This window comes from Panthera tigris, chromosome A2, assembly GCF_018350195.1.
Source record: "Panthera tigris isolate Pti1 chromosome A2, P.tigris_Pti1_mat1.1, whole genome shotgun sequence".
Lineage (NCBI taxonomy): Eukaryota > Metazoa > Chordata > Mammalia > Carnivora > Felidae > Panthera > Panthera tigris.
Genome location: NC_056661.1, coordinates 49,969,967 through 49,995,743, shown reverse-complemented (window position 1 = coordinate 49,995,743; position 25,777 = coordinate 49,969,967). Strand labels below are relative to the sequence as shown.

General features: G+C 47.0%; 1 protein-coding gene across 1 annotated transcript in view; it reads right to left on the bottom strand.

The window, feature by feature from the left end:
- Window positions 1–7,420: 7,420 nt before the first annotated feature.
- LMCD1 (LIM and cysteine rich domains 1) overlaps window positions 7,421–25,777 on the bottom strand; it is a 58,129-nt gene continuing 39,772 nt past the window's right edge. The window contains exons 4-6 of the mRNA XM_007075521.3: window positions 22,189–22,518; window positions 8,787–9,002; window positions 7,421–8,078 (exon numbers count right to left, since the gene is read on the bottom strand). Coding sequence (XP_007075583.1) covers window positions 7,920–8,078; window positions 8,787–9,002; window positions 22,189–22,518 — 705 coding nt within the window. The 3' untranslated portion in view covers window positions 7,421–7,919. The remainder of the gene's footprint in view (window positions 8,079–8,786; window positions 9,003–22,188; window positions 22,519–25,777) is intronic.

Genomic DNA, 25,777 nt, shown 5'->3' with positions numbered 1-25,777 from the left:
CACGTGTGTGTGTGTGTGTGTGTGTGTGTGTGTGTGCGCGTGCATATGTAGCAAAATGCTGAAGTGTCTCTCTCAGTGGGGAGGTCATATAGGGGCATTTGCCAGAAGGTCTCAGAGATGAGAAATTAGAAAACTAATGATGATGTTTGCTAATGGACTTTAAGAAACATGCACGGAATTTTTATTTTGAGTTTTTTTAAGTTTATTTAATTATCTTGACAGAGAGAGAGAGAACACAAGTTGGGGAAGTACAGAGAGAAAGAGAGAGAGAATCCCAAGCAGGCTCCACACTGTCAGCACAAAGCCCAATGCGGGGCTCAAACTCACAAACTTTGAGATCATGACCTGAGTCAAAGTTAGATGCTTACCTGACTGAGCCACCTGGGTGCCCCACACACAGAATTTTTAAACATATCTGTTTCCAAGAGTAGATTGCATTTGACTCATCTTCCAGGTCCACTGGCCAATAATACAAACAACAACAATAATGGTAAGAGCCAATATTTACTGAGCACTTACTATGTGCAAGGAGCTCTTCTAAATCTTTCAACATGCATGAACCCATTTACTCCTCAGAGCAACCCTACAAGGTAAATACTATTCCTATCCTCATTTTACATTGAAGAGACTTGGGAACGAGTGAACCAATTTATCTAAGGCTACACAGCAGAGTCAGGATTAGAATGGAAGCATCTAGCTCCCCACTGTCAGTGACAATGCTGTGCTGCCAGCCACAGTGCATCTGTTTGGTAGGTGACTGGGAAAGACCAGGCCTGCCAGTGGCCTATGTACAGGGATCCCTGGAGTATCTTGGGAAGGGACACAGTCTGGATTCCACCTGGATGCCCTTATGTCTGAGTAGATGATTATCTGTTATTTGTTACTGTCCTCTGATAGAGTGTGATTCCTTTACAGCAGAAGCCATGTCTCCTTTGTCCACTATTGTATTTCTGATGCCTTAGCACAGTGCTTGGGGCATACGAAATGCTGAGTAAATGCCTGCTGAATAAATGAAAGAAGACAGAATGGGTGAGGGAGAGAGAGAGAGTTGCCAATTGCTTGGAAGACAAATCACAGAGTCTGACGTCAGTGCAGTCTGGTCAAGGGCTGAATCACTAATGCAGCTGGTTAAGACTCTGAACATCTGAAGGAATCACCGAGGGCTTCCTGGAAGAGGGAGTGCTTATGCTGAGCGTGGAAGCAGAGGTGGCGGAAGTGTGACCTTTCAGGTGGGAACAAGTATTAAAAAAGCGCAGTGTCCACAAGCTCTGGTCCAAGATGTCACAAACACTTCTCCTGCAGGGGGGACCACATAGGCAACGTATTGAACAGACATCTTCCCGCCTGGCTTGGGGCTTTGGCTGGAGCATGATCTTCCGTCCAGCTTTGGCACCACATGGTCCCCTTGCGTCAGCCAAGGGTACCCGCCTGCCTGCTCCTTCTCCCTCTTTCCTTATCAGCTGAAGATGAACTCTGTAGAGCTCTCCTGTCAACTGAAGCACAAACCATTCCCTTGTAGGGCAAAGGCTTGCGATCCTTTGCAACAATATTTCATAATTTATATATTTGATTAAAAACTGGAACCACTGCCAGCAGCCTGAATAATCTAACATATTGGGATCATTAGCTGCTTGTGTCACTCTTCTATTTTAAAACTTTCCATATTTGAACTCCTGGAAGTACATCCTTCACATTTATTAAAGTTTTCCCATAAAAACAGTTTAGTGAGAGTCCATCATCTTTCACAGAATTAAGAGGAAAAAAAAAAAAGCCACAGTAAAACCCTTCAGACACCTCCTTTAGGGAATACCATTTTATTTAGGCCTTTAAAAACATTTGTCTTTTCTTGCCAGTAATTAAAAAAAATATCAAGACAAATGAGATTTTTAGTGGCCTGATAATTAGTTCAAGATGAGCTTTGTGACTTGGCTTCTATCCTTGCTCTTTGGAGCCTCTCAGGAACCTGCATATTACCCATTCCTCGCACAATCTTAGTCCCTTAGGTTCCTCGGGTTGGTTCTTTTCCAGCTTCTCAGATTGTTCCTTTTCTGTGCTTTGCTTCTGTTGTTTTATCTACCCTTCCTCTCTGTAGAGAACGAAGCCAGCTCTACTTTGCCCCACTGGCTCCCCCCTCCACATCCCCCCTCCCCCCCCCCCCCCCAGCTGGCTCCTGCTCTAACAGCACCCCCACCATCTCTCTTTCTCTCTCTTTTTTAACAAGGGGCCTGTTTCAGGTGATTTGCTTGTCGCTGTCTTTGTGAATCCCTTGCAGTTGGCTGGTTGGCATGGGACTGAGGCATGCCAATCACAATAACCCAGTCCTCTGGCACAGCCACTGGTTGAGGGATAGGCATGTGACCCACATTGGGCCAATCAGAATAATTCCCAGGAAGCCCTAGAAAGAGACCGCCCCTTTTCATTGGGCTCACTAGCTCCAGGGATAAAAGTGACCCTGGCTGCTGCTGGTGTCCGTGGCTGCTACCTAATCTAGGCGAGCCTACCTGAGAATGAAGCCAATATGAAGAGAAACAGAGGTGAGAGAGGGAAAGGAAGAAGATTCTTAACTACATTATTAGAAGTACTAGATACACTTGTTCCTGAAGCTGGCGCTCCTCTTGAACTTTGTGACTAGAAAATAGATCCCGGAATGTGAATTCCCTCCAATTTTTGTGTTTGTTTGTTTAAACTGGTTTGGATCGGAGTTTCCTCACTTGCAACAACAGCGTTTTAGATGCTGTTTCTCCTGTCTCCAAGTCCAAATCCCTTCTGTTGCTCAAGAACCAATGTCCCAAACCCAGACCAAAGAAATGCTTTATGCTGATGCCTGTAGTTTCTATTACCAAAGAACAGAGGGAACCAGACCAAGAGATCATTTTGCTTCAAATTAGTAGAATCTGACTGCATGTAAGTAGCAGTTGAGAAAAAGGAGCCAACACACTTCTTGCTTCAACAGCATCACCTCCAATGTTGGCCATTGCACACTTTTGTCTAACTTTCTTGTGTAACTTTTTTTTTTTAATTTTTTTTTTAACGGTTTTTACTTATTTTTCAGACAGGGAGAGACAGAGCATGAACAGGGGAGGGTCAGAGAGAGGGAGACACAGAATCCGAAACAGGCTCCAGGCTCTGAGCTGTCAGCACAGAGCCCGACGCGGGGCTCGAACTCACGGACCGAGAGATCATGACCTGAGCCGAAGTCGGCCGCTTAACCGACTGAGCCACCCAGGCGCCCCTCTTGTGTAACTTTTTGTATTTGAATGCAAACCTGTGGAGCCAAACTGTGATAACCCAGTGAGTCAATCACTCATGTCATGTAATAATAATTAATTCAGTCAAGAAACATCAATGGATACTAAGAGCGAGTGGGTGGCATTTTGATGAGGAACGGGATATGAACATAGTGTCAAAGAGAGGCGTATCTCATTTCACTTCACTCTGCTTTATTGCATTTCACAGATACTATGATTCTTTTACAGATCGAAGGTTTGTGGCAATCCTTTATTGAGCAAATCCACCGATACCATTTTTCCAATTGTATTGGCTCGCTTCATGCCTCTGGGTCACTTTTTGGTAATTTCCTTAATATGTCAAAATTTTGCATTATTATTATATTTGTTGTGGTGATCTGTGATCAATGATTTTCACTTGCTGAAAGCTCAGATGATAGTTACCACTTTTTAGCAATAAAGTGTTTTTAATTAAGGTACGTACGTTGTTTTTAGACATATTGTTATTACATGCTTACTACAGTATAGTATAAACATAATTTTTATGTGCACTGGGAAACCAAAAAATTCATTTGCCTCACTTTATTTGGGATATTCCCTTTATTGAGTGGTATGGAACTGAACCCGTAGCATCCAAGATAGGCCCGCACCTTCCCACAAAAATACTCATTTAATACAAAGGGGAAAAGAGTAATTTTACAAAGGAAAAACCTAGCTTAATCAAGTGTTGGAAATTAATAGCAACACCTAAGAGAACAAATAAAAATCTCGTATCATCTGATAGGGCACAATGAAAAGAAACCAGCTTCGCTTTCATGGGATTCCCACCAAAAATGCATAGCCTGAATCTAATTATGAGAGAATATTAGACACCCAATTTGATGGACCTTCTATTCAATAAGCAGACTTCTTAGATGTCAAGGTCATAAATGTCAAGGAAAGAACAAGAAACACTTCAAAATTACAGAGCACTGAAGAGACAAGGTAACTAAACTGGAATGCATCATCCTGGACTGGATCTTTTTGTAGTAAAAGATATTATTGGTACAATCGGTGAAACTTGCATCTGAGGAGTAGATGGTAGAGTGTTAGTTTCTGATTTTGATGGTTGTTTAGTGCTTATGTAGGAGAATGTTTCTGTTCATGGGAATTAGACGCTAAAATACTCAGGGGTGATGGGGCATTGTGTCAGCCCCACCCTCACATGGTTCAAGGGAAAAACAATGTCTTCTTGAAACTTATTTTGTAAGTTTGAAATTATATATATATAAAAAAAACCCCAAAACAGGGCTTTTTTTCCCCAGAACGTCTCTTTCCATTAAGGAAGAAAACTTTTCTAAGCAGCTCCCCAGTGGAGAAGCCCCGTTGGCCAGGACTGAGTCACATGCTCTTTCTTTCTGAAGCCCAGGGCCATTGGCAACAATGCATCCTCCAAGAGCCCTAGGCTGTTTGTCCTTGCATTTAGTTGCTAGGTGCCATAGTAAGGATTGGAGAACCAAAGATAGTGCAAGAAGTTCATAGAGGAAGGCTCTCAGAAACCAGTAATTATAGCACAATAGCATCAGTCAATGATTGCAGAAAGCCTGGATGCTTTTGAGCACACAGAGTAACCTAAAACACCCCCGAGGGGAGGGTGAGGCCAGGGAAGTCTTCCTAGAGAAAGACAGTGATGGGAACAGTGGCTGACTTTTTTGCTGAATGGGGGAGGGGGGGGTAGTTAACGTTGTAGCCTTTTAAAGCCTACCTCCTTCCAGTTCTACTACAGAACTGCCACTCAGCTCTGGTGGTCCCTTGGAAAAGGCAGCAGTTGAACACAGCGTGGGGAACTCCCAGAAGAGGGAATAGCTTGAGTGATGGTGCAGAGGTGGAGAAAGCATGAAGCAGGGACCTGCAAGCTTTTCACCAGGCCTCTGAATGGGGAGCAGGAAGCCAAGGTGGTTTGGGGCCGGAGAAATTAAGAAGCTTGATTGCAAGCCTAAGAAGTTTTGATTTTCTTCTAGGTATGCAACAGGGAGCCCCTGTTTTAGAGGAGGCCTGTGTTTCTGAGCAGTTCATCTGGGCAGTGTGTGGAGAGGGTGAGTTCGGGTAGGGAGACTCACTAGGACACTATTGTCAGTCTCGGCTAAAATCATTCAAGGAGAAATAAGGCCTCAGTGATAGAGGGAAAGCCATGACAGTGACCTATCTGACAGGAAAGGAGTGTCAGAGAGGATTCAGGTATTCCAATGGCAAGCGTGAGGTGTTGTTAGTAGACATGGGGAAGGCAGGAGGACGTTCTGGGTGATATCTGGTAGGGTCTACTGGGGGACATCACTCCTGCCCACAATGGTGTGGACAAAGATACCAGGATAAAATCAGTCAGGTATCATGCTGGGGTTTCAGCAGAGGAGAGAGCATGTATCCAATAATCTCTCTATCCAGTCATCACTACCCCTGCTTAAAACTCTTTGAAGGTTCCCCATTGCTCTTAGGAGAGACTGGTCTTTTCCACTGCCCACAAAATTGGTGCAACTCTTATGCCTCACATCTCTGTATGTACCACAGTAGTCTTCTGTAAGCCCCACTCATGGGCCATGGTCACCACTGTATCTTCAACACTAATATATAGGTACTGAATAAACTGATGCTACTTCAGCCACAGGACCTTTGCACATGCCACCCATGTATTTATCCTTAACCATCTTCCTTTCCCTCTTTGGCTGCTCAGAATTTACTCACCCTTTAGATCTCAGTTCAAGTATCACTTTTCCAGGAGCACCTCTCCTGACTAGGTCCAATCTCTTTTATATTCTTTATAGAGACATGTTCCTCCTCTTTTTATAATTTTACATTGACTTGTAGGAATATTTGCCTAAGGCCATTTCCCCCACAGACTGTAAAGTCCAGGAGGCAGGGGTATTGTGCTTTCTACGAACACTGTCTCCTGTACTCAGGTTGCTTAATGGAACTCTGTAATGCCCAGTGGATATTTGCAGAATGAATGAGTGAGTGAGTGAGTGAATGAAAGAGTGGATATTCCATTGGTGCCTCTGGGAAGGGATTGAGAAGCAAGTAAAGGTGCTTGAGTAGCACCTTACAGGACAGATAGAATTTCAACAGATGGTGTTGGCCTTCAAGTAACCAGCACAGAACTGGGAAAAGCTCAGAAGAGGGCTTGACCAGAGGCAGTGGGTGAATGTCTAGGAGAAAGAGGGAAATGGAAATCAAGAGAAATGAAGGGTTCCAAGGCCAAAAAGACAATTAAGCCAAATCTTGGAAGGATTCAAATGTCAGGGTGAGGACTTGGTTCTTAACTTGGAGACACCGGGGAGCCAGGCAGGGTGGGTGAGGACGATGACACAGCCCAAGCTTCTCTCTGGGGGGCGGACGGACACGACAGGGTAGCAGGTGACTGGAGCAAGGAGCTGGGAACAGAAAACCACCTCAGGAGGCAATTGCAAAAGCTTTGGTCAAACTTGCAAGGTCAGGGTATTGTAGGTAAGAGATGAACAGAGTGAAATTCGGGTGGGAAAATGAAAGAAACTTGGCAACACATGGGAAATTTGAGAAAGAAGGAAAGCCATGGGTGACCGGGCTGTGAGCCCCTAAGCCTCATGTCTTTTTTTGTCTCTGTTTCCCCAGTAGAGAAAGAGATTCCTTTTGTTAGATGTTGTGCAAAGGAAACTAATCTGGGAGCTGCAAATGCTCAGAGGTCATAAAAAGAGAGAAAATCTGGCCCAAAGACCTATTCTATTTGGCTCATTCTGTGCTGAGTTGGCAACGTTTAGAAGAAGAGAGATTTCGCATAAACGTCCTATATTTCTTCAAGACTGCCCTCACTGGTCACCATGTCCCCCGGGGCACCCATTGGCCGAGCTCAGGTAGCCTGTGTGGCTGCTCCCCAACACTCCACCTGGTCTCACTCTCAGAGGGTTCTCTCATTCCCTGCGAGGGCAGCCGATCAGCTCCCGGAGGCTGCTTTTTGATGTACCGTAAACCATGACATGTCCCATCACTGATCTGGGGGTTCCTGGAACGGCGGTCCAGGGGTTCTGCCTTGAGCACCTGTGCTCACAGAGAAATCTGACGAGACGCGGTTGGCAAGGAGGCGCAGCACTTCTGTGCCTTCTGCCACCGCCAGCACTCAGGACCGAGGGGCTAAACGGGTGCCATGCAATCACCGCCATGGTGTAAATGACTAGATAGGGCATAGATGGACTTCATCAGACTTTTATTGAATACGTTCATCATGCCAAAAACATCTTTTTTTATTTCAAATTCAAATTCCATTTGAAAAGGAGGCCACAAATGACTGTTGGGATCCCAGCCAGCTCCTGGAGGAGCCCCCACGTTCGTGAGAAAGCACACACATCCGACAGCTACGCGATTTGATCACTCAGAACTGCATTTTGGGAAACTCCTAGAGATCCCTTGCAGGATGCCAGTTGTGTCTGTAGTTGGTGGCTGGGAAACAACAACGTAACCCCATTCTTAGACCTCTCAGAACACTGCTGGCTTTAAAACTATTGACTCTCAAGGATCTACCAGCCTAGAATACGTGTGTGTACGTGTGCATATATATATTCCCACTGAAAAAAATCACTGGTTTTGTTGCCTGCTGGCCGTCACATCGGACCCTTAGAATGACCTCAGCACCCCTGGCTCCCCTCCTTGGTGGGATCCTGTGGATTCCGGCTGTGGCGGGGCAGCCCTTCAGGAGCGTTTGGACTTGCTACAGGTCGGGCACAGCAGCTGGCCCTTGGTGATGATGTACGCCCGGCCGCTCAGCTGCTGCTCACAGCCTTCACACACGAAGTGCTTTCGGTGCCAGGCCAGGTCTTCCACACGCTGGTAGTCCTCCGAGAATATGATCTGGGGAGGGGAGCAGAGACAGTGCGCCAGTCAGGTTCTGTCCCTTGTGGAGACAGGGCATCGAGGACAAGTTGCAGAATGGTGGTTCCTCCTCCCCCATTCTCGTCTCGACCTTCAAATGCGTCAGTGGAGGAATGGGACACAAACCTCAGGCAGTAAGTACGGTTATCTGCACAGGTCATAATTGTCTCTTAGCTTGTTAGATGGAAAACAAAATTCTCTGCCGTAGGCCAGTTTTACTTAGCTAGCAGCCATGATACTCTTTGGCCCGAATCCAAAGCCCGGCTTTGTTCTGAGATGGGATTACATATCCTGGTGAAGACAGCCCAACAATAGCTAAGTGGCCAATGGCCAGTCTTCACCAGCAAGGTCACACAGGGTCACTGGGGCTTTGAATAAATAACACTTCTTTTTTTTAAGTTCGTTTTATTTTGAGAGAGACAGAGCGTGCAAGCATGCAAGCGGGGGAGGGGGAGAGAGAGGGAGAAAAAGAATCCCAAGCAGGCTCTGCACGGACAGTGCAGTGCAGAGCCCGGCGTGGGGCTCAAACCCACAAACTGTGAGATCGTGACCTGAGCTGAAACCGAGTCCGGGGCTTCACTGACTGAGCCACCCAGGTGCCCCACACACTTTGGAATATGTATTTGTATGCTGAGGAAGCCCTGAGGCTCAGAAAGAATTCAGAAAGAGCAGAACAGCTCTTCTCACCTCATCGCAGCCAGAGCACCGGGGCCGTATGCTCTCGCAGTAATGGCGGCCACACCAGGGGGCACCGTCCTTCCAGAAGTAGATGAGGTCCACCAGTGGCTCCGAGCACTTGGCACACACAAAGCAGGTGGGGTGCCACTGCTTGCTGTAGCCTGCCCTGTCTGAGTAGACCACAGGGCTGTCCGCAGGGGCCACTCCCTTGCAGAGCTCACAGACCTAGAAGGGGAGAGGACACCAGGGATATAAGGGTCAGGAGAGCATAGTGACATGGGTTTGAGCTTCAGCTCATCTCTTTCCTTCCTGGGGGCCCTCCAGCAAGTTACTAAACCTCTCTGTTCCTCAGTTTTCTCATCTTCAAACCTACCTCATAGGTTGCTGTGGGGACGAATTAGTTGTTTAGCTCAGTGAGTCTCAAACTTTTTATCCTCAGGACCCTTTATATTCTTACAAATTATTAAGAACCCCAAAGAATTTTTGTTCATATGGGTAACAGCTGTTGGGATTTACCAAAAGAAAAATTAAAACTGACTAAAAACTTGAATAACTATTTGTTGATTCATTTAAAATAATAAACCGACATGTTAATATAAATATTTGTAATTGAAAATAACTGTAGGGGCGCTTGGATGTCTCAGTTGGTTAAGTGTCCAACTCTACATTTTGGCTCAGGTCATGATTTCATGGTTCATGGGATCAAGCCCCATGTCGGGCTCTGTGCTGACAGCTTGGAGCCTGCTTGGGACCCTCTCTCCCTCTCCCTCTGCCCTCTACCGCACGTGCACATGCTCTTTCTCTCTCCAAACAAATAAATAAACGCTAAAAAAAAAAAATAGCTCCATTTTCCCCAGACAGAAAAATTTAGTGAGAAGAGTGGCATTGCTTTATATCTTTGTAAATCTCTTTAATGACTAGCTCAATAAAGGACTGTTGGATTCTTGTAACCGTTGTAGCTTTTCGTCTTTTGCATTATGTTGCTTTCTTTGAAATATATGAAAAAAATCTGACCTCACCCTGCTATAGAGTTAGAAAAGGAATGGAGGAGTATTTTAATAGCCTTTCCAGATAACTGTGGATATTCTTCCTTGATACTAAATCAAAATGGGACAAGTGGTAGTTTCTCAAAAGTCAGTGGGGAATCTGAACTATATCAATTAACCTTTCATCCTGCTTACATTAAAACCCACTGGACCACCTTGCACTTTGAATGGATCTTTTACCCACGTGTAATTATTTTTTATTTATTTATTTTTTTGAGAGACTGAGTAGGGGAGGAGCAGAGAAAGAAGGAGAATCCCAAGCAGGCTCCAAGCTGTCAGCGCAGAGCCCAACTCTAGGCTCAAACTCAGGAACCGTGAGATCATGACCTGAGCCGAGGCTGGGTGGTTAACCAACTGAGCCACCCAGGTGTCCTGTATAATTATTTTTTTTAATGAACTTTACATTTTAAAACAGTTCTATATTTACAGAAAAATTGTGAAGATAGTACAGAAAGTTATTTGCCCCACACCTAATTTCCTCGGTTAACATCTGAAAGTGATATACTTGTCACAATTAATTAACCAATATTGATATGCTATTATTAAGTAAAGTCCCAACTTTATTCAGATGTTCTTAGATTTTCCTAATGTCCTTTTTCTATTCTAGGATCCTACATCACATTTAGTCCTCATGTCCCTTAGGCTCCTTTTGCCTGTGACTTCTCAGACTTCTTTTGTTTTTGACGACTTTGACAGTTTGGAGGAGTACTGGTCAGGTGGACCTCAACTGGGATTTGTCTGATGTTATTGTCATGATTACATTGGGAGAAAAACCACAGAGGTTAATTGCTATTCTCCTGACATACTTTCCAGAGTACATATGTAATCCATCAAATCTTTTGAGTCATTTTGGAGTTATTTCCAGCTCCTCAAAATTCCGATGATGATGATGATGATGGCGGCAGTGGCTATCATTTCTTAAAGACAGGTCTACATCCAGCATTATGCTCAGGATTTTGCACTCCTTACAGAAGCCCTGGAGAGATATTCCCCTTCTAGATTTAGCTCCCTTTTAAGGAAATCATTATTTCCCTCCAGACTTGGCAAAACTGAGTTTCAGAGAGTTTCAGTGGTTGTTCATTAATATACAGCTGATAGGAGGCAAAGCTGGGATTTGAACATGGGCCAAGCCTGACCCCAAAGCCAAGGTTCTTTGTACTATACTGTGTGTAAGTGTCCATAAACTGCAGCCACACCAAACCCTGATGCTCCCTGTACTCGTAAGACCCACTGGCTAAGAACAGATTTTACGTTTGAGCTCCAGTTCACTGAAATGTTTTCTCCCGAAAAAGAACTTCATTTTCCTCATTAGTAGACCTGTATTAAGGACTGAATTGTGTGCCTGCCGCCAATTCATATGTTAAAGTCCTAACTCTCAATGTGACTGTATGTGGCTACAAGACCAGGTAATTAAGGTTAAATGAAGTCATAAGGATGGGGCCCTAATCCGACAGGACTGGTGTCCTTACCAGAAGACTAGGCACCAGTCAACTTCTCTCCCACCCTGTGTGCACACAGAGGAAAGGTCCTGTGAAGACACAGGGAGAAGGCAGCTATGTACAAGCCAGGAAGAGGGGCTTCATCAGAAACCCACCACACCAGCACTTTGATCTTGGACTTCCAGCCTCCAGAATTATGATAATAAATTTCTGCTATTTAAGCCACCCAGTCTGTGGTGTTATGTTACGGTGGTCTGAGCTGACCAATGTAACCTGTATTACAAAAACCTGTATTTATATTATTAGATTGTGAATTTCAGAAATGGAAAACTGGAAATTTGTTTTCCCTCTTGTTACATAAAGTACCTACATGATATCATCAGTTTTGGCTCTGGGCCTATAACACCTAAAGTATTTACCATTTGGCCTCCATGAGAAAATGTTTGTAGACCCTAGCTTTAGATGAGGACTCTAAGCTTACCAAGCACCAATTATGTGTCAGCCAAACTAGAAATTTCGTTCTGCCATGCAGACAGGAGTAGGCATAAGTTAAGAGCCTAGACACTTGGCATTCTAAAGTTATATAGTTTAATTACATTCTTAATATATATTCTTGCGTATGAAGAAAAAATAAAAGCTACGATGACAAAAAATAGGGAAAGAAAACCAGACCACAAAGAATGCCCCTGTACTGCTCAGGGGTCCCTGAGCACAGTAGTTGTTGAATGAATGTCTACATAAAAAATATGCTTGGCTAATGGATCCGGACAGCTTGACAATGTTCCTTAGAATGTGCTGGACTTGTTGTTTCAGTTATGCCCACAAGAATGAACGGTGTGAGTCCTTCACCGCAATGAAAACCCTGTTCCTCTGCACGTGACTGAGTCCCAGCTCCCATGGAGCTCATCAGAGGTCTTAAACCAAAAACAAGGATGAATCATCATTTACTTATTTTCACCATCCCTTCAGCACAGCCAGGACGTGTAAACTATTTGGCAAGTGTCATGTGAGTACCAAGTGAGTTTTCTGTCTGCCCGGCTTTCTAAATTTCATGGGACGAAATTTCCAGCCCTTTTCGTCCAGCAAAGAAGGGACTTGGGGTCAATCCACCACCTTGGCTGGGTATCACTGTGGTACACCAGTGGGGCTCCCAACTCCAGATTTCCAGATGTTGCTTAACACGGAAGCAGAGAAAGGGAAAGAGATAGAAATGCACGTGGCGGAGTCTGGGGAGCATCTGAAGGCACCCACAACCCACAGAAGGAAACCGAGGGCTGGGAGGTCAGAGGGGCAGTCTGGGTGGCTGTGAGCCTAGGTTATGGCTGAGATCTCTGGAGGTAATAGGGGGCCATTACTGGTTCTTGAGGCTGGAAGGGCTGTGTTTGGTTTGCACTGGAAGGAGATAGTTGTAGTGGCAGGGGCAGCATGGAGAAGGGAGGGAGAGTCATGCCCGCAGAGCTTGGTCCTGACCTTCCCCCACCACATCTGAAAGTGCTGTCTTAAGCACCTCCCTCAGTGAGGAGTGGCCCTTCCCTCATTGTTCCCTCAGCATCCCTGGCTCCTGGCCTCGTTATTACCAGTAGCCAGCCCTTTTTAAAGCAAACAGTGTCACTGCCATTTTATGAAAACAAGATGTCCGAGTAATGAGCCCTGTCAGCATGTGTCAGGAACAAATTTCCTCCCTTGGCCTCTGAGCTATTTTCTGTGTTCCTTTCCCTGTCTGACAGTGTCCTGGATAGTAGATCTGACAGTGTGCTGGCTCTGTCAGCCTGGTGGCCCCTCAGCCACCAGGGGCAGGCTGGCAACCAAGAGTCAGAACGCCCCCTCACCTGCTTGGCTCCTAGGATCCTTGCCTTGCCTTTCTCTGCACAAACTTATTCTCCAACAATCCTTGGTACTGAAGTGGACAATTTCTAAATTGCAGTAGGTAGCTGAGAGTGGGGCTGGCTGTGTGACCTTGGACAAGTTACCCAACCTCTCTGTGCCTTAGTTTTTTCACCCATCAAGTGAGGATACCAATAATATTAACAATGTCATAGAGCTGTTGCATGGATTAAATGCGATAATAGAGTTAATGGACTTTATAAGGGCTCAGTAATAATTAGCTAAAATCTCTGGTTATCTGTATGCCAGCTCTCTTTATAGATGAGAGACCTGTGGCCCGGAGGGGTTAAATCCCTTTCCCAAGATGACAAAGACATATTGGAGGCAGGATGAGCTTTAGCTTTGGAGGCCTGAGGTTCCTTTCCGTAACACCACGATCATGTAGGTTGGCAGGAAGTGACTTTTCCCACTGATGAGCTTTGTAGTTTCCCATCTCCATTGTCTCCATCTGTGCGTGGCCAGAGAACAGGGTTCTGGGAGTTGTATCGTCCATCACTACCCCAGACTCGGCTACAGTCAGTCCCCTTCCCCAAACCGCCCCCTGTAAGACCCTGGTTCTCAGACTGGAGTCTGCCCCAATACCCCCCAGAGGGCTTCTTAAAACAGACTGCTGTGCTCCACACCCACAGTGTCTGATTCGGATAGGTCTGGGATGGGGTGCAGGATTCTGCAAGCTCTGGGGGATGCTGGTGTAGTCAGGGGACCCACTTTGAGAACCACTGCCACACAGAGTTTAAAAATGACCTTAAAAATAAGCTCAGCAAAAATGATATCATCAACTCTGTTCAGTTATAGCAAACGCCAGTTTGAATTCCTGGGATGCTTAAATTCTACACAATTTTTAAGAAAGCCCAGTGTGGTCATTCCCAGGCTACTTCCCCCGTGAAGGAGATAGTGTGGCCAAGTACAAGTCCCTTGGGACTATGTTAAAAAGCATACAGAAGACCACTTATCATTAGCGTATCAGTTGGTTCTTATTCATACTCTCAACCATCTAAAATCAGAGCTTGCTCATGAGAATCTAACATTTGCCACATAACTTAGTTTGCAGACCATTTCCCCCTGGGAGGAGGGGGGAGTGGCCCAAATCTTTCACAGGTGGAACAGGTATGAAGTTTCTCCTTACGACCCTGAAGTTTTGCCCTGTCCCTGCTCAAATGGCGAGAGATTCTTAATGAAAAAGGTCTAAATGAAAGGATTTGAAAATTCTATACTTTGGGCCTTTGTAATCTGTAAAAAAACAAAAACAAAAAACAAACAAAAAATGCCTGGTTTGAGAAAGCTGAGGAACATTTCAGATTTGGCTACTTCAGAAGCTAAGACCCTGCAGGGCTGGGGTTCTTTTGGTCATGGTGTGTGGAAATGTTGTTGGCAAATTCTTGGACACTCCTCCATCCAATGGGGTATCTAAGTCCCTTCCTTTGATTGTGGTCCCTCCTTAATGACTTGCTTCTATTGAACAGAGTGTAGTGGGAGGGATGTTATAGATGCCTGTGGTAGGGCATAAAAGACAGCACAGCTTTCACTGGGATCTCTCTCTATACACACACCTTGGGAGCCCTGGGAGGACAGGAAAGAAATCGTGAGACCTCTATGCCAGGGCAACTTTGTGGAGAAACCACACAGAGAGCAACAGGCCCAAGGACCCCCTCCCTGGCTGGTCCAACCCAGCTGTTTGTGTCTTCCCAGCACTGAAGCCAGACCACCGAGACAGCCCCCAGCCTATAGGCTGCTCCAAATGATGCCACGTGGGCAGAGACAAGATATCCCCACTGAACCTTGCCCACATTGCTGATTTCTGAGCAAGACAGATGTTCTTTCTTTAAGCCTCTCCACCTTTGGGTGGTTGGTTATGCAACATTAGGTGACGAGAACATCCAATGTGAGCACACAGAATTAAGACTTCTGGCATGGGAGTAACCTAGACACAAAGTGTTTTAGGCAACAGTATATTAGGGACAGTGGCCAAAGGTTACATGGCCAAAGACCTGTCTCTAAGGACCGAGCTGTGTTGGCCTTCAGAGCAGGATCAGCAGATGTGGAGAACCCTCTCCAGCAATAATCTCTCTGCTGGGGTTGCCAGAAGCTCTGTCCCAATAATTCTGTTCTTTTCTGGAAGGCTCTTATCCAAAGGCCTCCTCAGTCTAAACCCAGAGTGCCTTGTGAAAATCTCACTATTACAATACAGTAAATATTAACACAAGGGCCTTGAATTCAGGCGCTGGGTTCTTTCCAACACAAATACTCAACAATTTATTTATAAACAGCCTCTCCCCATTTCCTCTTATGGTGATTATTCGCCATCTTTGCTTTGCAGCCTCATGTATCCCAGAGGTTTTTTTTTTTTTTTCCCTCATTTTCTTTCCTTTTTCAGCCCAGTGTCATTTCTGGTATCTTTAGACTCTTGTGTTCTGTTCCTCCACACTGTCATCTTCCTGAGACTCCTCACAGTACAGACTGGGCAGGCTGGGTGCAGTGGTTAGGGTGAGGGGCTTTGGGATAAGATCTGTACCATTGCTCCATCACTGATAAGCCCTGAGACAAATCACCCACCTCCCTGAGCCTCAGTTTCCTCACTTGTAAACATATGACAGGCCCTGGCTTATGGGAGATGCTTTACACATGGTGGTCCCTGTTGTTGGCCAACGATTTCACCTCATGCTTCTTCTTGGGGCAGACGATTGAACATGGGCCTCTCTGCCAAGCAAAGTCACATGTTAGTCATCTCTAACTGAATCTCTCTCACTGGTTACCTGATAAAGGGGGAACACGGAGCCAGGAAGGCTTCATAAATGCTACTCTCAGAAGAGAGACCGTCAGCCTGGGGTGTTCTCAACTCCAGCTTTGACAAGTGTGTGGGCAAGAGCTGGCTTCCCACCAAGGACATTGCAGAGTAGGAAGAAGCCTTATATGTGGTCATCTTGTCGCAGTGGTCATGCACGTGCCTGCAGCTGCATGGGGTGCTATGGAAAAAGGAGGTTCCATCATCTGTGGTGTTTGTGGGGTTTAGGGTAAGTTCCAGTTCTGCCTTAACCGCTCACAAGCTAGATGACTAGAAAAAGGGGAAATTATATTTTGTAGAAGAATTCTTAGGATTCAGTTGAAAAAAAAAACAAAACTAGGTAAAGCCTTTGGCACAAGTGCTGGGCACAGTCTAGGTAGTCAAGGAATGCCAGATGACGTCATTATCATCATTATTCATTAACCTGCATTAGCAAAATGAAATTGAATAAAACCAAAGTAATTCATAAAAAGCTAATAAAAACCATGTTTTACAGTTGTTCTAGTTCTGGGGTGAGCACACTACATCTGTGGGCCAAACCTAGCCCACTGCTTGTTTTTGCAAATAAAGTTTTATTCGCACACAGCCATGGTCATCTGTTAGATATTGTCTATGGCTGCATTAGTGCTACAACAACAGAGGGAGTAGTTGTGACAGAGACCGTGTGGCTTGCAAAGCCTAAAATATTTAGTATCTGCCTTTTACAGAAAAAAAGTTGCCAGCTCCTGTTTTAGTCAATGGAATATTATGCAGCCCACTCCAGAAAAAAAAAAAAAAAAAAAAGCCAACTTGTGAAGTCTCTGTGGCAACATGGAAATATATTTATAGCATAAAAAAGTGGGATGAAGGGAATTTTCAGTGGAAAAAAATTCCTTTAATGTCATTAAAATATCTCCACTGTAAAGAAGGAGGGAGACAGATGTTGAGAAGCCTGGTAACCATGGTGATTTTTCCTGCTGCTTCCCTGGGCCTTTTACCCTCTGTCCTCCAGCTCAGACAGGGCTCAGGACTGGGGGTGGGGCAGTGGTTTCAAATTCCCAGAGAGGGGCCTGCAGGAAAGCCAGCCTGCCGAGCCCACAAGCCAAACATCTGCTGCACAAAGATTTGGAAGTCCCTTGCCCACAAATATGTCCCTTGTTGGGGCAGGAGTTGGGCTGAGCAGCCAGATGCTGTAAGTTTCCATCTGAGAGGCAGGCCTCAGTGGGCGGGGCGCTGTGGGGAAGGGGCTGGGTGAGGGGCACCCAGCAGTGATGGTAAATTACTAACGGGTGGAGATTACATTGAATGCTATGTTCTGGCTTCCTTTCCCCTTTCTTCAGTTACAAGTTTGGGGTGTAGGGAAGGGAGGAAATTCCATGCCCAGGAAATCCGCACATTTCATTTCTGAGAAAATACCAAGTAAGCATTCTAAATGCAGGGAAATGGTTTGGTGGGGCTGTTAACAATCAGAGCATTGAGGTCATTGACCTCGCAGCCCAGGCGCTCATAGGTTCCATCCAGGTGGGAAAAGTGGGGCGCGGAGGGCCTGGAAAGTGGATATGGGGCTCTGCCATTCTCCAGGGAATGTTCCCGATTGCTGGAGTTGGCAGATCCCTGGCCATGGAGCTCTCGGAAGCCTCCCAAACCCATGAGAACCCATGGTGGGTGGGATTGAGGTGTAATGGGCAAGGCCTTCCATTGTTCTTGGCATGCCTACTAGAGGCCCCCAGATTCTTCACTGAACTGGGCTGTGGGTGACTCCAAACTCTGTGGCTCAACCAGCAAACATAAATACACACACCTTTGTGGAGTTGTCCTCACCCATCCAGGGCCCCACCCTAGGACTGCTCAGACTCCTCAGGACTGGTGACCAACAAGGATCTGGGATGGAATCCCAGCCCCACCTCTCATCGGCAAGCCTTTTAAGTTCTCTGCTGCAGGCTTCACAGCTGTGAAATGGGTATGAACAACTCCAGCCTCTGCCAGTAGTTGTTAGGAGGACTCAAAGACATGAGTGAGCCTGCTGTGAACAGTCCCCTTCCCACCTGCCCCCCTTCCTTGCCAACACACACACGGTGGGGCAAGTAAAGGAGAGAGGGGGAGACATTAAATATTTGGGGTTTTTCATTGGCCTCACTGATTTAAAGGGCACACTTGTGGGGTGACAGTGGCTGAGTTAGCATCTGGGATTTTTCACTGCGGTGTTTCCTCACAAAGACAGGTGCCTCTGATGGCATTTCCCATGGTGTCCTGCCTCTCCTAAGCTCAGTGTAATAATGACTCTTTAGGGCTGCTCTGAGGTGGGCAAGGGCAGCCACAGCTCCTGGATCTAAGGACCCAGATCTAAGGACTGCATAGCACCAGCCATACGGGTGAGTTGAGCTCAGAGGGTGCTGTTCCCACAATCTGGCTAGACCTCTGTTATACATGTGGCCTCACCCCTAACTCAGCTCAAGGGGCCCGTTTCCACATGGACAAGGTGGAAAAGGCTTTTGGCAGTAATGCTCCTCTGGTCTGGAGAACCCTTTCCTCTGAGCACATTTTGGTGGAGGGGCTTGGTGAAGACTCAACAGCCCGATCCTGTTGTAGCTCGGGTCCCAAGGTCTCTGAGGAAGGACAGCACTGTAACAGGCTGACAGCAGATTGATGGAGCCGTGCCAGCTCCGAGGAGAAATGCCCTGCAGTGTAGACGGAGCTGTGCCAGCTCACAGAAGTGCCCTGCAGCATAGGCTGATTGTGGCTCCGTGAAAAGGGAGCTGGTGGCCTCAGGCTGCTGAGTAGTGTGGTTGGGTGTGGTGTAATGCAGTGTGTGATGCCCTGCCTGTGTTTCCCAAACTCCCTGTGGGTCTTTAAAGATTCCTATGTAGCGTCCTCAGAGCTGGACTCCCTAAGCCAGGAGGCCTAAAACATCTATAGAATGCCCTGTTGTCTTCTCCGATCCTCACCATATGCCAATTTAATGATATTATTTTTCCTCGGCTTATATGTAAAATTATTTTTATACTTTTTTTAGCAGTGGTTCTCAAAGTGTGGTCCCCAGACCAATGTCAGCATCAACCCAGGTGTTCATTAGAATAGCTGAGTCTCTGGCCCCACCTGTTCCTACTAAGCAGGGAGCTCTAGGGTGGGGCCCAGTCCTCTGGATTTTAACCAGCCTTTCAGGTGATTTTAGTTTGAGAACCACGGCTACAACCTGCCAGAGGCTCTCAGAAGTCCTACCTCAAAGAGACCCACTTAGTTTTGGTTACTCTAATGTCTCCCAAACTTACATGGCCATGTAACCCCTTTAGGATCTAATATCCATTAGCTATCCGAGGAACAAGCTTTGGGCAACAGGAAAGATGGACTTGGGGACTGATGGGGGGTTGGTTCAAATCCCACAGCTTTTCTTCAAGTCATTGGGTGGTTGGGGGCTTTAAATCAGACCCTCTAGTTCTTAGCGCTGCCCTTGGTTCAGAGAAAGCCAAATCGTAGCTGCTAACGATAGTAATAATGATCATTCTTAGGATGACAAACAATATTATGTCACCAAGATCATTCTAGGAAAATGTGTTTCACGTGTTCTTTCTTTTGCCCATTTTTTTTTTTTCTCATAAATCACCGCTTGGATTTGGGGCATCAGTCTGAGTTCTACAATTTCCTCCCCATATCTGGGTTCTCAAATTGAATGCCCTGACCATTTCTGGCAAAGTCCACTGTCCTCATCAGGGGAGCAAAAATCAGGCTTCCTGCCTGATGCTTGGCTCTGGTAGCTGTTCTACACTTCCCTTTTATGAGAAACAGAAGGGACACAGCACACAGGATGACCAGCACCCACGTCCACTTGACTTGGCCATTGACTAGGGTAAGGCAGAACAAATTTGGGTTTGCTGGGGACACACTGTCTATGAACTGGCAGGCTATCTAGCTACCTTTATAGGATTTGCTCCCTGGCTTCTAGGAGATAAACAGGGAGTCAATAAAAGCACCCAGCCTTCTTTCTTCCTGGAACAGATAATAAGCAGGGTTTTATAACTCAGCATCATGTAGTTGGAAAAGTATCGGATCCAGGTTCTACTCCTTAAAAACTGTGGAACCTTAGAAAAGTTACCTACCCTCTATGAATCTCTGATTCCATACCTGTCAAATGGGGTTGGTGAAATTCACCCTACTAGGCAGCCGGGTGAGTTAAACAAAGACTCTGAAAGAGTAGGCATGGCATCTGGCACACATCAGGTGCTTAATAAATGTGAACTTGGATCTCATCATCCTCTGGGGCAAAATGGTCATCTAAACTGTCCCCATCGTTAGAGGCTCTATTTAGTCTGAATATTCACTGATTCATCCATTTGTTCATTCATTCATGGTTCACATATTTATTGAGCACCTACTATCTATATCAATGGCACCTGCTGAAGATACAGAGATGAAAAAGAAACCCGCAGCACCTAGAGGTGACATGAACACATGACGTACAGGCAGGGATCCACTAGTTACATAACTAGTTATCCAATCAAGATTGGGGGTAGGATAAGGAAGGAGAAGGCCGTTTTCCCTAGCCAGCCCAGCCCAACCACCACAGGCTTCCTTCAAATTCTGTTTTTGGTCTGGTCTTATTGTTTAAATGCTTCCAAACTGTCAGAACTACTTCCTAAAGTTGACGATAGGCAGGGGCTCAGGATCTCAGGCCACCTTTGCCCCACTTCCATGCTGTACAAATATGTGGGGCTGAGTCAAGGATAAAATAGCGTATCTCTCCTGGGAATGGCAATTGGGAAATGTCCCAACGACTTAAAGAGATCGCCTTCCAACTTGGAATTATGCAGTATTTATGCTTTAAGGACAGATAACTATTTGGATATAGGGCTGGATGGGGAGGACACTAGTTTATGAAACACTGTAACTGGATCTAATTTTTTTTTTTAAGTCGCTGGGACATGGATTCTTCCTCGGAAATGGGTCTTTTCAACACCATCGCCAAACCTGTGGTAAGGAAAATAAGTTTTGTTCTTTTGACTTAGAGTTCTCAGATTGACTGTGTGCGGCCATAGTTCACTGGACGGTAACCCCAAATGAACGCGCCAACAAATGGGGGTTGGACATTCAGGACACAGGTTTTGGATGGCAAGTTTGAGTCACTGCAGGCAGGAAAGAGCCTGGCCCTTTCTGAATGTAGTGACAACATCACCAGGGCTGGCATTTCCCTGGGCGGTCCGGCTCACACGGGCGACTGCCAGCCTGTTACCAGCAAGGCAGGTTATTTGCTTGAGGGCTTCACGTATTGGGACATTTATCTCCAAATAACAATTAGAAGCAGCTGAAGTCACTTGGCTGACTGGGGCAGAGGGCAAAAGGTAGACGGGAGCCAGAGGCCGTGAAACAGCAAACATCAGCCCTCTGTGGTACCCGTCTCCAGCTAGTCCTTTATACCTCCTGTGGGGCAGATGAAGACAAAGCCATCCATGAGGTTTTCACCTCCCGGACACTCTACCTTCTTCATTTTCTCTCAAATAGCCTCCAGTCCCTCACTCCCTTACAGCACATCTTCCACATGCTGCTAGAGGGCGCCTTCCCAAGCACAGCTCAGATCCTGTGATAGCTCCCGCTGAAACCTGCCATAGCTGTCTGTGGCCCTCAGAGTGAAGTCCTACATCCATGGTATTCTCCAGTGTGGGGACGGAGTCCTCCACTTGTTTGATTTCCTGGGGCTTGGCGGACAGCACAGGCTGGTTGATACTTGGGTGATGAATGGATGGAAGGCTTGCCTCTTCAGGAAGTGTGCCCCTGCTGACCCTGCCAGCGTCGTGTCCCCACGCCCCCCAGCACACCACGCTCTCAGGCACATGGGACTTTGTTCAATCCTCTGGCTCCACCGTGCTCTCTGGAACTTAGGGTTGTTTTGCCCAAGCTTGCCTCTTTAAGATGGCCTGGGTCTTCCCTGCCAAGCCTGAATTCAGCTCTGGGTGCGTCCTAGTCATTTCTCCCGGCCAGGCTGGGCCTCAGCTCCTCCTCCAAGCCCACCCTCACCTCAAGCAAGGTTAGATGCCCTTTCTCTAAGCCGTGACAGTTTGGTAGCCTGTGACCTCCACTGGACAAGTAGCCTCTCAAGCACAGTGACCTTGTGTTATTTTCCATAGGATAATGCCTGGCACAGAGTAACTGAGCACCAAACAGCCGCTGGCAACATGAATGCATGAAATGAATGTTGGAATGAGGGGCAAGAGCCTGGAGCTGGGGCCCTGCCTGTGCAAGCCCTGGGCCTGGTTTTTTCAGCCAGACCTGGAGGCACGGCAGACACTTACGTATTCTTTGGACGGGTCACCGATGCTGCCGTTGGTGGTCGGAGCGGTGGTCTCTGTGCCCTCTGGCTTTTCCTGCTGCTTCCCTTCCTCCTTGGGCAAGCCACCCTGCCCAGGGAGGGCCACCTCTCCCACGCCGAGGGCCTCGCTCTTGTATTGCTTGACGAACTCTTCCATTACTTTCAACTCATTCTCCAGAAGTCCACGGCAGCGAGAGGGGTCCTGGTCGTAGATGGGGAGCTGCTGCATGAGCTGGCGTCGGCGGTAATAAGCGCCCTCGGTGCCTGTCACTGGCTGCTTCTCTTTAGGGATGAGCTCCATGTACTGTAGGCCCTAGTGGGGAGGAGATAAACCGACTGTGATTCTCAGGCACCCAAGCCAGATCTGGAATTGGTGAGCAGCCTCCAGCTTCTCCATCTGTTTTTGCAGAGCCCCGAGGCTTGTCAAGGCAGAAATGTTGTGAGTTTGGCGACACCCGGAGAGGCCTAAATAAGCTGTCACTCTCCACCCAAGTGGTCGCAGATTCACATTCTGAATGGGAGTGTTGTACTGGATGCGTTGGCTTTGCAACGCAGATTTGGTTTCCTTCAAAACTAAATATTTTTACTTCACTTTACCTCGTGGCAATGCTCCTTAAAAAGAAAAAGAGTCAATCTAGTTTAAAATTGCTTTGCTTGGAAAAGTATAATTAAATCATTATAGGTGTAAGGTATTTCATGGTTTGTTCATTTAAAAACAGGCAAAGGCACCTTCTAATAGAACAAGTTGATAAGGTCTCGTGGTAATAACATTTCCACATCAGTATGACTGAAAACCATCTGAATGTTAATATGTCCATAGATAACTGTCCAATTTGGCTTTTTTTTTTTTTTTTTTTTTGTAATGAACAGTAATCTTATACTTGGGTGGGTTGCAGGGATGGGAAGATTCAGAGGAGAAAAAGGTCAAGGCCACAGAGCATGAGGAAGCGTGAAAAGCAAACTGTTTATCCTTTACAACTGGTCTCCATTTCTGTGCTTGACCCTGACTGTGACTCTGACACCCCCACCAGTTTGCCGGATTCCCACTGCCCAGGTGGCTGTTGCCATATTTACCCTCTTGGAACCTGCCTGTGTCCTATCACATCCTGTGGTTGGAACTGGATTGTGGTAATCAACATGGAAAGTCATACTGTAATTCATAATGAACAATCCCGGCTTTTGCCTCATGTTAGGGAGGAGGGGCAAGGAACCTGATGGAGGGGCGTACTAGTCCAGAGCCTGGTTTGCTAACTTCCATAATAAATGAATTCCGGGTCAGAGCAGTTTTAGAGAAGGGAGAGGCAGATGACCCGGGTTTCTGTGGACTCATGAAGTGAGAGATGGCTGTAGATGGCCCTATGTGGCTCTGCCCTAGAGCTTGGAACACTTGTGGGCTCACAGAATACCCTGTGAATCCCCCTTCACCTGTACAGTCCCTCAGGACTTTTCCAGGTGCTTTTTCAGGCACAGGAGATGGACTGGGTGGTAGATAGAATCTTAGGGTGTCAGGGAATTTGGTTTCTAGCTCCCTCCCTGATGCTGTTCTCTGTGTAACACTGAGAAAGTACACAGCCACCCAGGCCTCGGTTTCATCATTGCAAAGTTTGGGGTAGACTGCATGATCTTTAGGGTCCTGAGCACTGTGAGAAGTCTGTGGTGACCTCACTCGGTCCTCACCACAATTAGCAGAGAGAGAGGCAGTAGCACTGACCCGGGTCTACAGTGCAGGAAAGTGGCTCAAGGAGCCCGTGGTTTCTGGTTCGCCAAAGAGGCCAAGACTCTGAACCCCAACACACGGAAGAAGAAGTGTCAGGGAGCCACACGGCTGACCACACGTCTGGGAAAGGCTCGGTCCTGACTCTGTCTGCGGGTGGTGTGGGGTGATGCGGTTTTTCCCTGGGTCAGTATGAAACCACAGGTGGCTTCCAGCACAAAAATGCCAGGCAGGTAGGTCTGAAGAACCTAGTCACAGACTTTGGGGTGCATGAGAATCGCCTGACCACCTTGTGAAGAAGCTTCCTGGGATCACCCTAGACTTTGATTTGGGAGTCTGGAGGAGCCCAGAAGTGAGGACTTTTGCAGGTCCTCCTGGGTCATCTGAAGCAGGACATCGGAGGACTCAGGGACAGTGGGTAGGGGGAAGGGGTGTGACCATCTGAGGACAGGGCAAGCAGCAGACCAGCAGCACACAGGCTGGGGCAGGGCACAGGGCCCTGGGGAGATGGGTTAGAGACAGGTGGGTGGGGGGGCAAATATCTATCCCAGGCCTTCTTATTTCGTGTCTGAGGCCTGCCCCGTCCTCGGGATCTGTGGAAGGGATGGGGAGGTGGTGACAAGACTATGGCTCACCGTGCCAGAAAGGGCACCCAGACCTGCTTAGCATCTCATTCGCTCCCACTGTGGAAGCAGTTCCAAGTGCATGGCTGATCGAGCTCATGGGAGCACAGCCTCTTCTTCTGTGAGGGCTGCTGACCTCCCGGGTTGAGTGGTTGAAGGAATGGCAGGAAGAGCTCACACTTACGTGGTACTTACTATGTTCCAGCACACTTCTAAATGCCTGACCCATGTTAGCCCGTTTACTTCTCACAGAACCCCCAGGAGGAAGGCACTAATATTACCCCTCGAAAAACCGAGGCACAGAGAAATAACCTCCAGAGGGTCACACAACTCGTCTGTGGTGGACACAGCTTTGTACTCAGCAGCTTGGGTCTCAACCCCTTCTACACTGCCTCTCTAGAAGGCGAATGATTTGCAAAGAGGAAAAAAACAAATTCCCCCAATCTCTAGGGGAGTTTCCTTCTGTCTTCATTTCAGGGTGAGGAGGCTGTGTGGGCACTGCCTAGTGAGATGATCCCCCAGCCCCTGGATATGCCCCTGATTCCGGCCTTCAAGAGCATGCATCCCTCCCTGCATAGCTTTACAAATAAACACTGTGGTAGGAGTCCCGGGGTAGCGGCCTTGCTGGCCACCTGTTTGTTGATCCCTGTATTCAGTGTCCTTTCATGGCTCTGTCCTGGCTACAGGTGTTTGTGACCTGCAGGGCTAACAGATTCCTGGCCAGAACCCTGGAGACAGGGAGTGTTCCCTCCCAGGAACCTGTTGCAGGTCAAAGCCCCAGCTGGGTACCTGCTTTCTGCCTTTGCAGGGTCAAGGCCACACCATGTGGCCGCCAATGTTTTGTTGTTGTTGTTGTTGTTGTTGTTGTTGTTGTTGTTTTGTGATGGCTGGCCTTGCCTGGCTGGCCTGAGAACCCTATTCACACACCTGTGGTAGACATTACTCATCAACCCCGGTGAGGGCATCAGAGTCCATCTCAACACAGCCCTTCAGACAATTGCTGTTGACTGGCATGGGCTTGGGACGGGGATGATGGGGAGAGAGGGCTGGCTCAGAGTCAGCTGCCTGTGCCACTCAGAGCTTGTAAGAGAATCTCTCAGAAATCCCTCCAGGAAGCTGATTAAGGTCATGTTCCCAAAACCTTTAGCAAGAGGCCTTTTCTCAGAGCAGTTGGAAAGGTTGGTTTAGGTTTCAAGTTTTTCACGAGGACCTTTCTGAGTCATTTGGTGCATTGC